General features: G+C 31.6%; 1 protein-coding gene across 1 annotated transcript in view; it reads left to right on the plus strand.

Moving 5' to 3' along the window:
• Nucleotides 1-7,650, plus strand: part of LMBRD1 (LMBR1 domain containing 1) — a 168,002-nt gene extending 160,352 nt beyond the window's left edge. The window contains exons 15-16 of the mRNA XM_031964672.1: nucleotides 6,590-6,681; nucleotides 6,830-7,650. Of these exons, the coding sequence (XP_031820532.1) occupies nucleotides 6,590-6,681; nucleotides 6,830-6,949 (212 nt within the window). The 3' untranslated portion in view covers nucleotides 6,950-7,650. The remainder of the gene's footprint in view (nucleotides 1-6,589; nucleotides 6,682-6,829) is intronic.
• The last annotated feature ends 9,763 nt before the right edge of the window (nucleotides 7,651-17,413 follow it).

Genomic DNA, 17,413 nt, shown 5'->3' on the forward strand with positions numbered 1-17,413 from the left:
GATTGGAGGAGTAGCAGTAGCCAATTCAGTGTAATTGCCATTCAATGAATAGAAACATTTACACAACTGTTTTACCCTTAAAAGTTCAGTATTTCTGACACCATGACAACACCTCTAGAAAGAGTAGAAGCAATATATGACATACATGTAGGATAAAACTTAAAAGTGTATCTGAAAGTTTGGAACTTTAACCAAAGAATTTGCCATTGGTAGCTATAAATTTTGTAGCGTGAGTTTGATCCTTCTGTCTACTACTCTGATATTGTTATCTACTAGGTGGATATGTCTTATCACTTGCTGCTGCTAGTCAGCCTCTTCTCAGTGGTAAGCTAACCCATATCCCAGGATTATATTTTGTTATATTATATTTTGTTAACTAGATCCAGAGTTGTACCCAGACAATTCAGTAAAAAATCTGTCAGATCAAATCTTCTAATTTCACTTCCTTCTTCTCAGGAGCAATTTCCCCAAGGCCACCTAGTATATCCTTTCACTTCTCTTTATAGCCATAGTTGCTAGCATTACCATGACATGGATTACAGTGTAGTTTTACTTACACTGACTGGAGTAGAACTAGAAAGCCTTCTCTTGAATGTTTTTACCTACATCTAAATTTCTGGTCTTACCACACCATTATAAATTTGATAATGTCAAAATTCAGAGCTTAAAAGTCTCCTGAACTGAAAGGCTATAACATTTGAGTCATCACTCTAGTGTTTATGTTTATGTTTGTTGAAATCATATTCTTAAATGTAAATTAAATGAGGTAATATATGTAAAGTACTTTGTGAAAAACTTAAAGGGGCTATGTATTTAGTTATTATAAATTTATCTAATGTTCCATAGGTCTCTTAATTAATTATAAAACCATATTTTTACAGCTCTAAACATGAACTTGAGCCTTCAAGTACAGAATTCACTTCAAAATGATAAACTTAGAGATATGAATTTAGAGAATCTTAGGGTCAGAAATGAACTCTGAAGTCATTTAATATAGTTACTTCATATCAATGATGAAAAAATTAAAGTCCAATAAAATATAAATACCTTCAAAAGAAGCTTTTACATTTTTGTCTTTGAATCTCTAGTGCTGGACTCACAATAGGTACTTAAATAATATTTACTAATTCATTGGAACATCTGTTTTCTAATGTAGTTTAGATCTGGTTTACTACTATTGGCCTGTGAATTACTACTATTTATTTTATGTTATTGAGAACATTTTGAAGGTTTTAGAATATCTCTTGAAGTTGGCTAGTAAAGGTAATATATTTACTAGGAAATAGGAAATTAAGAAGCCTTTATTTGGAATAGGATGCTAGTAGGTACAATTAAATCCTATGCTTGTCATATCTTCTTTGCTTTAATCTCAAAATTAAAAACAAAAGCTAACATGTTTTATTATGGAGCCGGTCCATCATTCTTTATATAGCTCACCTTTTAATTTTGCTGTCAGAATTACTAAAAAATTTTACTTGCTTTCAAAGTTCTTTTTTTTTTTTTAACAAACTACACAAAACTGCATAAAGACCTTAAAACTATTTTTATAGATGCTTAGTGATTATTATACATTTCTTATTATCCATTTCTTTGTAGCAGGTCAACTCTAATAGAACTAAAGAATGCTGGCTCATCTTGATTTGCAGTACTTTGTTTCTTGAGAGCATAACTTTGGGTTAAAAAAAATGTTATAGGGGATGACTTATGCCATATGAATATTTGTGTATATACAGTATATGGTTTGACCAAAGTTAAGTGGAATATTAATGTAAGAAGGACTTTAAAAAAATAGCTACATTGGTGACTTTGGTTTTCATCTTGAGTAATCAGCAGAATCATAGCATTTTTGACAATTTTTGTGAGACAGTTATGATAGATTGGCTTATAATTGCCAATTGATCAGAACAGTGTTATATAAGGTTTACTTATTATCTTTATATATCCTGTATTGACTTGTCAGGTCAATGTCTCTAAACTTTTGTGTGAAGAATAAAAATTCCAATGATTCTTATAAGATTTAATTTATTATATAGTATGCATATATAGACTTAAAGGAGATGAAAGAAGAAATTGTTGGGGGTGAGGGGGAGAAACATTTCTTGTTTCTATAGAAAGAAGTCTACTACTTCTGGAAGTACATCTTTTAGAATGATTCTTTTTTTTTCCCTCCTGACCTTTTACTGTACTTCTTTAACTGATCTCTCCATCAGAATAGTCATTCATATATTTACATAGTCTTGTTGTTGACTTCATCCCTGTATTTAATCAGAATATCCCTATGCCATTTTAAGTAACTATGGTTTGATCAGAAGTGCATAGTAAAATTATTGTAGTAGTTTTAACACTTTTAAAGTTGAACGTGGTGGCTTTATAATTTCGGAATATGTATATTCATTTTATCTATACAGATCATAAACCTCAATTTTTTTTGTCTTCTGCATTTCAGTAACTAAATTTTTTCAGTTTAATTTAAATGTATCTTGAAAGTGAATCAGGTTCAAAATGCTTACCATAATTTGTTTAGTCAGGTAACTGTAAAGAGCCATCTGTAGATCTTTCATTTACTGTTTGTAATTCAAGTGAGCAGCTGGAAGGCTACAGGTGATGATGCTGGCTTTTTGACTTCTCCATGGGAAAAATATAATTTAGAAGATGATACTCTTATTTTCACAACTATTGTTATGTTATGTTTTTTAAAAAATGAGTAATTGGCCTACCCTATTTTTAAATAAGACATTAAAATTGAGAGGATATCCTCTAAATCTATTAATATTTAGCCAATCATTTTGCATGTTACAACTGTTTATCATTACCAAAACAATACATTTGCAACTTTTATAAGAAACTGAAAGAAAAAATAATTTCAAGAATTAGAATAAGTTTAGAAGTGTAGAGATATAATTGTGGTGGATACTAATATTAAATCCTTTATGATTATTGCCATTACTTTAACAGTAGCTCAAAATTCATATTAAGGATTTCTCAGAATTATATTCTCTTACTAGTTTTTATCTTGAATTCCTCTTTATAGGATCATAGAACCGTATATCTAGGGATAGGAGGAGATATGGAGACTTCAGAGGTCATTTAGAACATATTTGTCTCTTCTCTTCTCCTTCCCTTCCTGCCTTTTGCTTTTTTTTTACAGATAGGAAAACTAAGGCTTATGGAGTCAAGTGACTTGTTTCAGAGTTAGTCAGGTAGTAAGTTTAAGAGATGGAATTTGAACTCGGTTTCTATGACACCAGAGTCTCTGATTTTTCTACTACCATGCCTTAATCCTTTTTTTTTTTTTTTAAAGTATCCCTTTAGTTAGACTTTTTCTTTCTTAGCAAGAGATCTTTTTTTCCAAGTTCATTTTTAGTAAAATTGTTGGAATATTGCCAGTTTTAAAACGTATAATGTTTTTTCTCTATAAATGTTAAGCACAGAAGAATAAAAGGTAACAAATTATTTTGTACAGTAGGGAAATAACACTGTTCTTTGAAAAGTACAGTGATGAATATGAAGAACCTTTTTCTGGGATGATTAGTTTTGTAGTCTTTTATAGCTAATGGTAATAACGTTTCTTAGGTAAAGAACTATGTAATATCTAAGAATCTACACTTAATATAAAAAGTATAATAAAATTTTAAGTCTGAAAAGGACCTGAACTCTGTACAAACTTCCTCAGTGACTCTCCTTTATTGGAAACAATGCAAAAACAAATGTTGAAGTCCAAGTGTGAAGTGTGGATTCTTAGAATATACTGTTAACAATAGTGTCTACTTGGAATAATTGTGCATTTAGGGGCAGATATATTAAGAATTCTGCTGAAATTATTTTTCATTAAGGAGACTTCACTTAACACTATCATCATTAAACATCTATCCACATGCTCAGTGCTGAGGATACAAAACAGCACAGCCTCATTTCTCAAGGAGCTTACATGGTATTATTGGTGGACAGATATGATATGTTTACAGATATGTATGATAAATGATATATAATACTTGTGATAGAGAAGAAAACTAAAAAAAAAATTAGAGACATTGGGGTAAGAGCAAGAATATTTTAATTCTTAAATTGCTTCTTCGACCTGTTGGTTTATATTGGTACAGATGCTGTTTTACTAATGCAGATTGCATCCCCTCTATATCTTCTAGTTCTTTGCTGTTTTTTTTCCCCATATCTTTCCATAAATATTATATCCAATTATATAGGAGCAATCAGGCTACATGTGGTGTGTCACATTTTTGATACATGACCAAGACACTTACTTTTCCAATTGTATATAAGCATTTTTAATGCTACTTATGTATAAGTGATCATTGATAATATTGTAACATTTAATCCTTTTCCATTATGCTTGGGATTATTTACCATCTTTCTAGGATTGTAGTGATCACATAACATTATCATATGTGTGGGCTTTTGTTGGCAGAGTAATTTGAGATAATCAAAAGAGTGTGTGTGTGTGTGTGTGTGTGTGTGTGTGTGTGTAAGATCATTGAAGGAGTTTTTGGCAGATGAGATCATAGATCTAGACCAAAAAAAAATTACATATATATATATATATATATATATATATATATATATATATATATATATATATATTATACATACACACACATACACATGTATAACTAATTCATTATATAAAATTTAGGACAGGTAGTTCTTTGTAGGTGAAGAATGAGCTAACTGATTAAGAGGAGAATCAAATAGGAGATGCTTTAAGAAAGATATCAAGTTTTTCTTTTAGTAAATTGTGCACTGTATTTTATGACATTAAAGTATTAGACTCTAAAAAAATTAAATAAATTTCCAACAGTACCACTGCATATTATGCCTTGAGAAAAATAGTATTGTTCTTTAAAATAAATAGTAAGAACCAAAATTGAAGGATTCTTCTCTTTTAGAAGGAATGATATTGCTCTCTTATAAACTTATTTGCATGCTGATAGTTTAAAAAACATCTGTTTTAAAATCATAGAATTTAGAGTCAGAAGAGTCTGATCCTCTCATTTTTTATTTGAGGTTATGAAGACCTAGAAGTGACTTTTCCATGGTCAGATAGCTAGTAAGTTTCACAGCTAAAATTTGGACTTAATCAATTTCAGTGTTCTGAATAACAAATCCAAAATGTTTTCTATTCTCAGGTACAGTTAATACTGAAAAGCAGATAAGAATGTATATTGTCAGATTTGCTTCCAGTCTCTGAGACTTCAAATGCCTGGCTATTCTATCAGGTTATAGACATATCTATCTAGTCCTATTTAATACCATTGATCATTTACATTATCTGCTAAACACATCTATATTAGCAGATACATTATTAAGAATATGGGGGCAGCTGGATGATATAATGAATACTTAGTTTTGTTTTAAAGTCAAGAAGAGCTGCATTAAAATTCTTCCTAAGTTGTGAGACTTTGGGCAAGTCATTTAACCTCTCTCCATTTCTTTATTTTTAAGATAAGAAGAATACCAGTGCTTCTTAGTTTTCTTTCAGCCCTAAATATATGACTATTTAGATAAATCAAGAATGCAATTTTATGGAAGCAAAGTGATCTTAGTTGAAGAAAAAAATATATTCATTATATGTTTCAATTATGCAGTATTTGCTGTTGTCACAATTGAATTTTAACAAAAGATTACCTGAGATCTCCACACAAGATAACATTTATTAGCAGGGGCATGCTATTTGACATTAAATGGGTCAGTGACTTTCTTTAATACCAAACACCCCAAGCAAGAGGATGGTTCCCCTTATATAGGGTTTAGATAGTATAGAAAAAAAGATCAGAACTGAGTAAATGACATCATGGGATTAAGGACAACATGACTGATATAGAATTGAGGTATAGGGAACAACATTGTTGGTTGAAAGTTTGGTAATAGACGTTAGCAACAAATCTATCCCTCCCCCTTTTTTCATTTCATGAGACTAAGATACTCTTTGTTTAAGTCCAGGAGCAAGATAGTGGCCCAGATTTTTGGACAGCAAAACAGAAATGTTTGAAGGATAGTTTGGTGTGGAGTAAAGATATCAGGCCCAAATTCCCATTCTGTTCATAAAAGGTCAGTTAAATTCTTTAAGGCAGGAGAACTGGGGTTTTAATTTAACTTATTACATATATCTGACTTTTGAACTAAATTCAAAGAATGATGACTTTAGCAGTTACAAGACAGTCAGATTAATTGTAAATAGGATCAATAAGAATATGATGCACAATTTCTTGACAAATAATTATTTTCTTCATTTTTAATGTTTTGTACTTTTTCCCTGTAAGGTTTAACTATTCTTGAAAACTGAGTTCATGAGAAAATATAACATACCAATAAACTAGATTACAATTGTTTTCTTGTTTTCTTTTACAATTGTTTTGATCATTTTGTATCAGGAACTTTTTTTGTTTTAGTTGTAATTTTATTTCGTCAGAAAGATTTAATGTATTACAAATACATTTAGCTAGTTAATATACCTATTTTCAACAAAATGCCTAATCTTATTTGTATTATTTATTTTTTTAAAGTTCATATTTACTCAGTAGATAATAAAATTAACTGCTCTATGATAATTCTCTTTTTCAATTTTACTTTGTAGATCAATGCATTGTGACAAGAACATACCTGTTTCTTCACAAGTTCTGGTTCTTTAGTGCTGTTTATTATTTTGGCAACTGGGCCTTCATTATAGTAAGTTTATTTATCAGTTATTCTGCCTGTGAGTGTTTTTAAACTTTTCATTTTGTTCTCTTAATTTGTAGGTCAGTAGTGTCATTGAACTTTAATGCATTGTATTCATCTTTTTTTTTTTAATAAAGCATTTTTTTTTAATTCACAGGTCTTCTTAATTGGATTAATAGTATCATGTTGTAAAGGAAAGAAATCAGTCATTGAAGGAGAAGTAGATGAAGATGATTCAGATTTTAGTGATGATGAACCATCTATGTATTCTTCTTGACAGCCTTTTTCAGAGGTTAATAATTGTCCATTTCAAATTGATTGAACATAACATTCATATAAATAATAATAACCTGAATAGATTGAGCCAACTCATTTCCATCAGAAGTGGGAGCATGGACTTATCAAAAAGTATGTATTTTGTTGTTTTATAAAAGAATATAACTGCACCACAGCATATTAATGTTGAAAATAATTATAATAATATGTAAATATGCATCCATTGATTCAATGAGGGACTGTTTTCAGGAAATTTTTTTCCTCTGATGTATGATAGTATTGAAATTGATTAAAAACCTTCTGAAATTAATGTACCTCCTTTGTTGCTATTTTAAGATGTAATATATCACAGCTTCTTGTGACTTTGGCTCTCTGCAGTCTTATAGAATTGTAATATGTCTTTTACTAATTGTGTGGTACCTAATAGTCATATATTTAGAGGTGGGAAATAAATATTGCTCCCCATATACAGTTTCTATTTTTCACTTACTATGTAAAGTTACAGCTAAAATAAAAAGCATGTTTTAGTAATAACTAAACCACTCAAATGCAATTTATGCATACGAATTTTAATTATTTTTCTCTTGCATGTTATTGTAAATTCATTGGTAAAACTATAGTTCCTGAAAACTCATGCTACATTTTTCAAAATTTGGTGTCATATAAACTTCTAGATTATTAAAAGTACTTTTTCTTAACTCAGCTTAAATTTCAAGATCCTGTATTAAATGAGGTCATATTTATCATTGCCATTAATACTTGTTTCTGAAAGTGGTTCAAGCTATGGATCAGGGATTTTTAAAATAGCACTTATGAAACAAAACTTGTTTTCTTATTTAACAATATTAGAAATATATATACATATATATCATTCCAAGTGTCTGAATAAGTTTATTAAACTTATCTAGTGTGGTAGGGTGTGTGAATGTGAGTGAGTGTATGTGTGTGTGTGGAGGAGTGTACTTAATCTTCAATTTTGAGTAATCTAAATAAATGCTGATAAAAACTGATAAAATCTAGGTAACTTTATGACCTCATTATTATGAGATTACTAACATTGCAATAATTTGAGGATCTATCATTTTATTAATGTGTGCAATTTCCTTCATTAGTGAGTATCACAACCACTTTGTGCCTTATTAAATTATTTTTGTCAATTATTGGAAAAATTCATTACCTTGAGGTCATTTCCAGCTGTGTCTCTCCCCTATTGGGTAGGCTGATTCTCAGCTGGGACAGATTCTTTTAGCTTGTATTTCTTTGGCAAAGCCTTTAGGAACCCAAATGCATTTCATTTTGTATCAGTGTAATACAAATTGACAGGTTTTTTTGGTGTTATACTTATTATATCCATGGCATGAATAGGTAGTTTTCACCTTTTACAAATGTTACAAGCGAGAAAGCAAAAGAAGGGAAAAATTAGTAACACCAACCAGAATTATAATATGTACTGGCATTATTTCCTAATGATACTAATAAATTTACTCTGCAAAGATCAAAGGGGAATCCATTGCTTGTTGAATGATTACTGTGTTATTCTTAATAGCCTTAATTTTTAAATGACTTTCTCAATAGCCTAGCAGTTCATCCATTCTTGATTGTAGAATCAAAAAATTGTGTGGAATATAAAAAGTTAACACTGATCAAAAGCAATGTATAATGCTGAATATAATCACAAGTTGTTCACATAAGATAACATTCTCATTGCCTTAATAAGCACAGTATATATCTACATATATGAGTACACACACACACACACACACACACACCATAAATGTTCCAGTTATTAGGATGACAGCTTGCTATAAAAGGTTCTCAGTTTAAATTCTGCAAAATTGAGAAGCCTTGATTTCTACATCTGTAAAATTAAGGAGATAGGCTGGATATTTTTAAGGTATTAGGCTGGATATTTTTAAATCTTTTGGTAAACATTAAGGGATTCAAGGTGCTACAATAGTTCAGATTTATGTAATACTTAATAACTCAACACTCTCTCTCTCTCTCTCTCTCTCCCCCCCACACACACACACACACACATATATTGGGTATGTTATTTTAAATCTATTTGGATGGTATTCAGTTTTATAAGTTAATAAATTTTTTTGTCATAAAGTATTCCTTGTTACATAATCATTAATATCATTTTTTTTGGGTGGTTCTTGGTTTTTTCATCATAAAGGATTCATCCCTAAGCATTTCTGCCATTGATCACTACCACCCTCTTCCAAAAAAAAAAAAAAAAAAAGCACTATGTAGACAAAAGGAAAAGAAACTGGTCCCATGCTACCATGACTAGTATTCAGTACCTGACCATTTAGGATTGCTTGAAAGAATCCATTAATCTGGAGCTATTCCTTGGGACATAACTTTGACCTATCATTTCACCCTTCTCTTCTAGTTTGTGTGCCCTTCTGACCACAGGATTTTATCAGGTGAGGAAGTCCTTAATATTTTTTTAGTGTCTTAGTTAATACTAAAGAAATAATTCCATAAAATAATATTAAATTTTCTGGTAGTGTTAACTAGTATCCCACTATTCCTTTTGTCATTTTACATATATAGGCTAATCCAAAAAAACTTAGTGCAACTTTAAGTTTTAATTGATTAAATTTACATACATCCCAGGATTATAGATTTGGAGTTGGAAGGGACCTTATAATGTATTAAGTCCAAACCTTGTTATTTTTTATTTAATTTTTAAATTAAAAATATTTTTTCTTTTCCATCTCTTCCTCCCCAATTTGGGAAAAAAAAAAAAAGGAAAGAAAAAATTCCTTTAACTAATAGTTTGCTATGCTATACCAATAAAACTACAAGGAATAGATTAAGCACACAACATACTGAAGTAAATTGTACACAATAACCTAGAATAACCTTATCCCATTCATCTTTTGCCCTCCAAAGATTTGTTTTACTGATAATTTATCCCTCCTTGAATTTATCTTAATTCTTTCTATTGTTTCCCTATTTCTACCTGATTCACTGTAGAATTTAGTTTGTCAGAGTTCGTGTGCGCACATGAACTGTGTGTTTTTTTTGTGTGTGTGTGTCAATTGATTATTTGAAATAATTGATTCTAGCTTTTCTCAGTATCTTTATTTTTTATTTACTCCTTTTGTTTTAAGATCAAAATACAACAAAACTTCCTTCTGTCTTAAAACCTCAATGAATCTTCATTGAAGACATTAAATTTGTGTGGTTTTATTTGTTTTCTCTTCACCAGTTATAAATAATTTCATCATAATAGTTCCAAGTTTTATCCATTCAACTCAGGTCTATTAATAAGGAATATTTAGAAGTCCTCTATTTCATTTAAGGTCCATTTTCTAATCCATATTCATGTAACCTTCTTTTGTTCTCTTTAGAATTCCAATCAGTTCTCTTCTACATAATGGTAACTTGCCAACTAGTGGTGTCTTGATAACTTAAATTCTTTCTTTCTGGCTACTTATTCTCTTTCTTTCTCTCTCTCTCTCTCTCTCTCTCTCTCTCTCTCTCTCTCTCTCTCTCTCTCCCCCCCTCCCCCTCTCCCCCCCCCCCCCCCCCCCCCCCCCCCGCTACCACCACCACCCAAGCCCTCTTCTGTTACTTTAACATGGAAGTTCTAGATTTTGGCTTTGACATTTTTGGGTAATTTTCTTTTAGGGATATCTTTTAGTTGGTAACCAATGAAGTCTTCTTATTTTTACTTAGCCTTCTTGTACTAATAGATCTGACAATTTTCATTATGGATTGTTTAAATTAATTTTTTTTCAATTATAAAACATGTGTTTTCTCTCTCCTTTATGCTGCTCTTCTATCCCAAAAGAATATTGGTGGATCTTTGTTGGTTTCCTTAAGGCAATCCAATTGCTTCTTGAATTCTGGTCTTAATAGCTCATTAGCAGTATCTGCCCAGTATATAAATATTGGTAACAGCTTAGTTATCTATTCAGCTATGTATCATCACCTGTAGTATATGCATTTTCTATCTACTCTTATTTTCCTGAATGAATAATTAAGTTGAACTCTTGAGTTATTGTGATTTTTTTTTTTTTTTTTGGTAATTGGTATGTCATCAACAAATGATAGCATTTGGAAGACCTCACTATCTACAGATTCTTTTATATCTTTCAAGAATATTTCTATTGTTTTTATATGCATAGGAGATAACCTTTATTCAATAACATAATGCATTAAGTGCCTGTTATATTCCAAGTATTGTACCAGATGCTGGGGTACAAGTATAAGGAATCAGACAATCTCTACTTGCAAGAAGCTTATATTCTTTTTTTCTTTCTTTTTTTTTTTTTTAATAATTATAACTTTTTATTTACAGAATCCATGCCTGGGTAATTTTTTACAATATTATCCTTTGCATTCACTTCTGTTCCGACTTTCCCCCTCCCTCCCTCCACTTCCTACCCCAGATGGCAAGCAGTCCTATACATGTTAAATATGTCACACTATATCCTAGATACAGTGTATGTGTGCAGAACTGAACAGTTCTCTTGTTGCACAGGAAGAATGGATTCAGAAGGTGAAATAACCCGGGAAGAAAAATAAAAATGCAAACAGTTTACTTACATTCATTTCCCAGTGTTCTTTCTTTGGGTCTTTGCTTCTGTCCATCATTGATCAATTGAAACTGAGTTACATCTTCTTTTTGTCAAAGAAATCCACTTCCATCAGAATACATCCTCATACAGTATTGTTGTTGAAGTATATAATGACCTCCAGGTTCTGCAAGGAACTTATATTCTAATGGGGAAGAAAAGTAAAAAATAAATTTAAAGCTACATCAAATATAAATACAAGTTAAGAATCTTTAAGGGAATTTGTATAGACTTTTTTGAAATTCTTTCTAATAATCTCATCAAGGATGCCCTCAAATCATCTATAGATTATTCTCAGAAATTTTATATAGGTAGGAAAGTATGTATTTTGGTTGGTGATTATTGATGTTCTCTTGATTGCCTTTTTTTTTTTTTGTTAATGATAAAAAAATTTTATTAAAAAAAAAAATGACCACATAACCTAGTGTTTGATAAACCCAAACATCCTAGCTTTTGGAGCAAGAACTATTTAGCAAAAATTCCTGGAAAAACTGAAAAGCAATTTAGCAAAGACTAGGCATAAATCAACATCTCACACCATGTACAACTTTAAAATGGGTACATAATTTAGACATAAGGGATAACATCATAAACCGATTAGGGGAGCAAGGGGAAAATCTCAGATCTATGAATAGGAGAAAAGTTCACAATGAGAGAGATAAGAAGAGGTTAAAATAAATCATTTTGATTAAATTTTAAAAGGTTTTGCACAAACAAAAGCAATAGAATCAAAATTAGAAGAAAGGCTGGGAACTGGAGAAAAAAAAGTACAGCAAATTCCTATGACAAAGATCTCATTTCTCAGATATATGGGAAATTGAGCCAAATATATTGCTTCATTAATTGGTCAATTGATAAATGGTCAAGGATATGAACAGGCAACTTCAGAAGAAATCAAAGCTATAAATAGTTATATAGAAATACCCTAAATCACTAATAACTAGAGAAATAACTAAAATTCTACTTTACACTCATCAGATTGGCTAAGATGACGGAAATGAGAAATGCTATAAGGTATGTGGGGGGAATTGGGGCACTAATAAATCTTGGTGGAATTATAAACTGGTCCAACCATTCTGGAAAAAAATTAGCAACTATGCCAATAGGGCTAGAAAACTGCATACTTTTGATCCAACAATGTCACTACTAGGTTGAAGAAAGAGTTCAAAGAAAAAGTTCATGTGTACAAAAATATTTGTAGCATTTCTTTGTGTTGACAAAGGAAACTGAGGGGGATTATCATCATCTGGGGAATATCTGAAAAAGATGTGATGAATGCTTTTCATGGAACATATAGTTCTGTAAGAAATGATGAAAGGGATGGTTTTAGAAAAACCTGAAGACTTATATGAGTAGATGCAAAGTGAAGTGAACAGAACTAGAAGAACATAGTACACAGTAAAAACGATATTATAATGACAACATTGAAAGACTTAACTACTCCATGACAATTTTTTAAAACTCATGATTAAGAAATGCTAAATATTTCCAGAGGAAAAAAACTGATAAACTCTTGAGTGCAGATTGAAGCATATTTTTTGCACTTTTCACTTTCCTTACTTTTTCAACCCTTCTCTTTACAACATGACTAATGTGGAAATAGCATATTGCTTCATATGAATAATATATATCATTACTTTTTGCCTTCTCAATGGGTGAGACAAGGTGGAAGGAAGGAGGGATTTTGGAATTGAAAATGAATTTTTAAAGAAATACTCTGGAAAAATAAATAGCAGAATGGATAATAGAATAAGGACTTATAATCATGAACATAAGTTGAACCTAGTAAAACCACTAAATCTCTTTGCAGCCTGTTTTCTCATCTGTAAAATGATATGGATATATATAATGATATATTATGATATTTAATGATAATTAAGAAGCAGTCATATAGTAAAAAAAGCACTGGACATCTAATCAGGATCTCAGATCAAATTCTACTTTAAATGTTTACTAGCTATTTGACCTTATGCAAGGTCATTTAACCTTTACCTCAGTTTCCTCTTGTAAAATTAGACCTACTTCACAGAGCTGTAAGGATTAAGTGAGATAACATACTTAGCATATTGCTTTGCACATAGTAGCTGCTTAATAAATGCTCATTCATTTTTCTGTTTCATTATACATAAATTTATAGAAGTGAAATAATATACTTAAAATACTTTATACATTTTAAAACTCAATAATCGAATCTATTAGAATTTCAAGAGGTGCCCACATAGAGACTAATTGGGCAGAAGGAACAAATAGAATCAATACCATAATAAAAATGGAAAAATATGTGACATTCATTTGGTCTGCACTATAAAATATATCTAGGGGAGTGGTGGAAGATAAAGGAAAGCAATGCAGACATTAGGCAAAAACTATGAGCAAGATGCCATGACTAGTGCTGAAAGAAGATGCCTGGGACATCCCTTTGAACCTCTTGTTTCAAGGCTAGGAAGTTTAGACCCCATGGGCAGTAGTATTTGAGCACAGAAGTGCCAAAAACAGAATGAGAAAGGGAGAAGAGATAAAGATGTTTTAGTTTTAGTTTAGTTTTCTTGTAAAAGTGGGAAAAAAAAAAACTACACACTTCACATGCAAACTAAAATTAAAAGCAGCTAGGTGTCAAAAAAATTTAAATATATGCAAAATATTATAATAAACCATGTTTGGTATAAATAATTCTGCTTAAGAAACTTGCCAAAGTGGGGGGTTGCATTTGCAGTTGTTTTAAAATATTAAGCAAATATAGAAAAAGAAGAAAAAGGACAGTCATAGCACAGTAAATGAAAAGACCACCCCAGCATACTTTTCTCTTTGATTACTGTGCTTGACTCATTATAATATTAAGTGACTTTATAGGGAATAAAGGAAAAGCATCCTACATTTAGTATTAGATATGACTATGTCAACTTATTGATCATTTTCTTGGACCAAGTTCTACATTGTGGGGGGTTTCCTATCCCAGATCAATGCTCAAGACTATCTGACATTATTTAGCACTTACATGTAATGTTAAAGTTGTTCCCCTTTTTACACATAAAAAATATCTATAGCACTCTTGAGGATAGGAGAGGACAAAACATCAGGCATATATTAAGATTGGCTACAAATGGAATATAGTTGGATATAGTACTATAGTAGCCAAGAGAAGAAGGAAAGAGGGTCTAGGCCAGAGCCATGTTATCCATGAGTTCTCATGCAAATAGAGACCCTACAGCTCTCCGAAATATGTAGTGTCCTAAAGGAACAGCTGAAAGCATCACTAAGTTTTGCAAGACTATTATTTTAGGGAAGAGTGACTGACGTAATGGAAAAGACCAACCATCATTATTATACAGATGAATTTTTTCTTTTATATTGCATTTATGGCTTCTGATTAGAATTTGTTGGATAGGTACTACAATTAACATTTTCTCAAAATTCTCTGAATCTGGTGATGTTCCATTTTCAGCTATTATGAATTCTTCCTAACAATTAAATTATATTTAAGTTATTACACTTGGGGTTGAAATAATACTTTTTAAACCCTACATATAATTCCCATTACCTAGAATTTTTATCCTTGTTAAATCACATATGGAAGAAATAATTTGAAATAGGACAAGAAAGGTAGCTTGGAGTTAGATGTAGAGGGAATTGACTATCAGGATCAATGATTTAAGGTGTGGTTTTATTAATGGAATGGATGTATTAATTTCCCCTTTGTTTCCATCTTGTGTTGAGGTGTTGCCAGATGCAGATTCCTTTGCAGCTCTAACTCCCTGACTTCTTTACTCTTTTTCCATCTCTTCCTTTTTCCCCCTCTTTTCTTCCTTGTCTCCATGCCTTCCTCTCCCCATATCAAGTTCAGTGAAGAGTACAATCCCAAGGAGACTCCTGTAGGATCCATCTCAATGGTCGAGTGATTTAACAGCCAAAATATTGTATTTTACAAATAAATGAGAGATATAAGTCCTTTGGCTATCAGTTCAGTATGTTTTGCACATTTGTGATTAGCTATAACAATCATTGTTATATATATTTAATTGTTGTATCTTTTAAGTAAATGGCTCTTCATAGTGTTAACTGAGAGTGGAGTGCTAAGTAATGGTATCATTAATATTGAGGAGAAAATTAACTGGCACTGGGAGATTGCTATTAAAAGAAACTTAAGCCCACTGGGGTAGGTACTTGAGGATATAGCATTAGAAGAACCGCAGCCCTTCAAGGGATCCATAGAAGCTTGAGGGGAAGTGGAGCAATAACTCTTCATTATCTGGTTCCTTCCTACCATTCCAGTCGCCTTATACTTTATTCCCATCCTGCCACAGTGGACAACTTAGGAGATCTTTGAATATAACTCTCTGTCCTCTATGCCTTTTGTCTGTACTCCATGCTTGGTATGCTCTTCCAACTCATCTCCACCTGTTTGTTTTCTTGGCTTCCTTCAAAATTCATTTTGAATCCTATTTTCTGTAGGAAACCTTTCTTGAATCCTTCCAGTTGACAATCCCTTCCCTTTTCAGATTGTCTCCCATCTACTCTGTATATATCTTTTATGGAACTAGTTGTTTACATAATGTCTTCCCCATTGTTAGAATATAAGTTCCATGAAGATAGGGGCGGTTTTTACCTCTTTGTATAATGTTAGTTCATAGCACCATGCTCAATATGTAGTAGTGTTTAATAAATGCTTGCTGACTGACTGAGCAGTTATACAATTATAGGTCCATAAGTCATCTAATTTGGAGCTGTTACATGTAGGAAATGATGGGAATCCCGAAGCCAGCTTGTTCTCTTCCCTTATCAGGAAATACTAAAAAGAGCCTATCCTGAAATATTCAACTTCCCTTACCTCTATAATGAGAGACAAAATCCTAAACTGAGCCTCTCTTGAATCAATAATGTGAAGCTGGAAACTCTTTATTTTGTCTTTTATCTCAGTAATGTAAGGCCAAAATTCCTTTATCAGATCATCTACTCTGCATCTAATTGTCTAGTTAATATCTTCAAATATCCTTTATCTCTCCAACTCCTTCCTGCTTTCCCTTCCCCCTTTCTTCTTTTTCTATAAAAATCAGCCCTTTCCCAAAGGATTTTACAAAAATCATCTTTGGAATTTGTCCATGACCTTTTTTAGTAAATAAATGCATCTTTTGGCAAAGAGAATGCCATTTTGCATTTGTCACATGCACTTTTAGATTTGCACTTCATTTTTTGAATCAGTAACTTTTTCAGACCCTCATCAGAAGTATCAGGGATGGGATTTGAACCAGGTCTTCTGACTTAAGAGCTAATTTTCTTCTCAGTAGCATGATGTCCCTTTCAATAGCTATGAGTTCAAATGTAGGTATCCCAAATTTTGTTTCGCTCCCTCTCTGAAGGACTTACCTCTTTATATCTTTCCAGGAGCTAAGTACCCCAATTCTCCCTAACTGATTTATTTTAGTTACTGAGAAATCTTTCACACCTACTGACACTCAATATTATTCTAATTAATCCCTGGAAAAATGGAAAAGGTGAAGAAAGGCTTGTTTAGATGAATAGGATGGGTGGAAACTGTGCTCCTTTGATTGCTTAGACTTCTTATAATCTCAGACAAACATTCATCTTCGAAAAGAAGACAGAGGAAAAAGATAGTATTTTTATTGTTCAGTTGTGTCCAACTCATCCATTGGGGATATTCATAGTATTATTTTATTATATTATAATATATAATATTATAGTAGTCTGACATTTCCTTCTTTAGTGTTTCCCCATTTTACAGATGAGGAACTGAGGTAAATACGAGTTAAGTGACTTGTCCAGAGTGTCTTGAGACCAGAACTCTCAGAGACTCAGAATTTTATGACTTCAGGCCCCCATGAGGCTCTATCCATTGCAGCACCAACCCCATGTTT

This window comes from Sarcophilus harrisii, chromosome 4, assembly GCF_902635505.1.
Source record: "Sarcophilus harrisii chromosome 4, mSarHar1.11, whole genome shotgun sequence".
NCBI classification, from domain to species: Eukaryota; Metazoa; Chordata; class Mammalia; order Dasyuromorphia; family Dasyuridae; genus Sarcophilus; species Sarcophilus harrisii.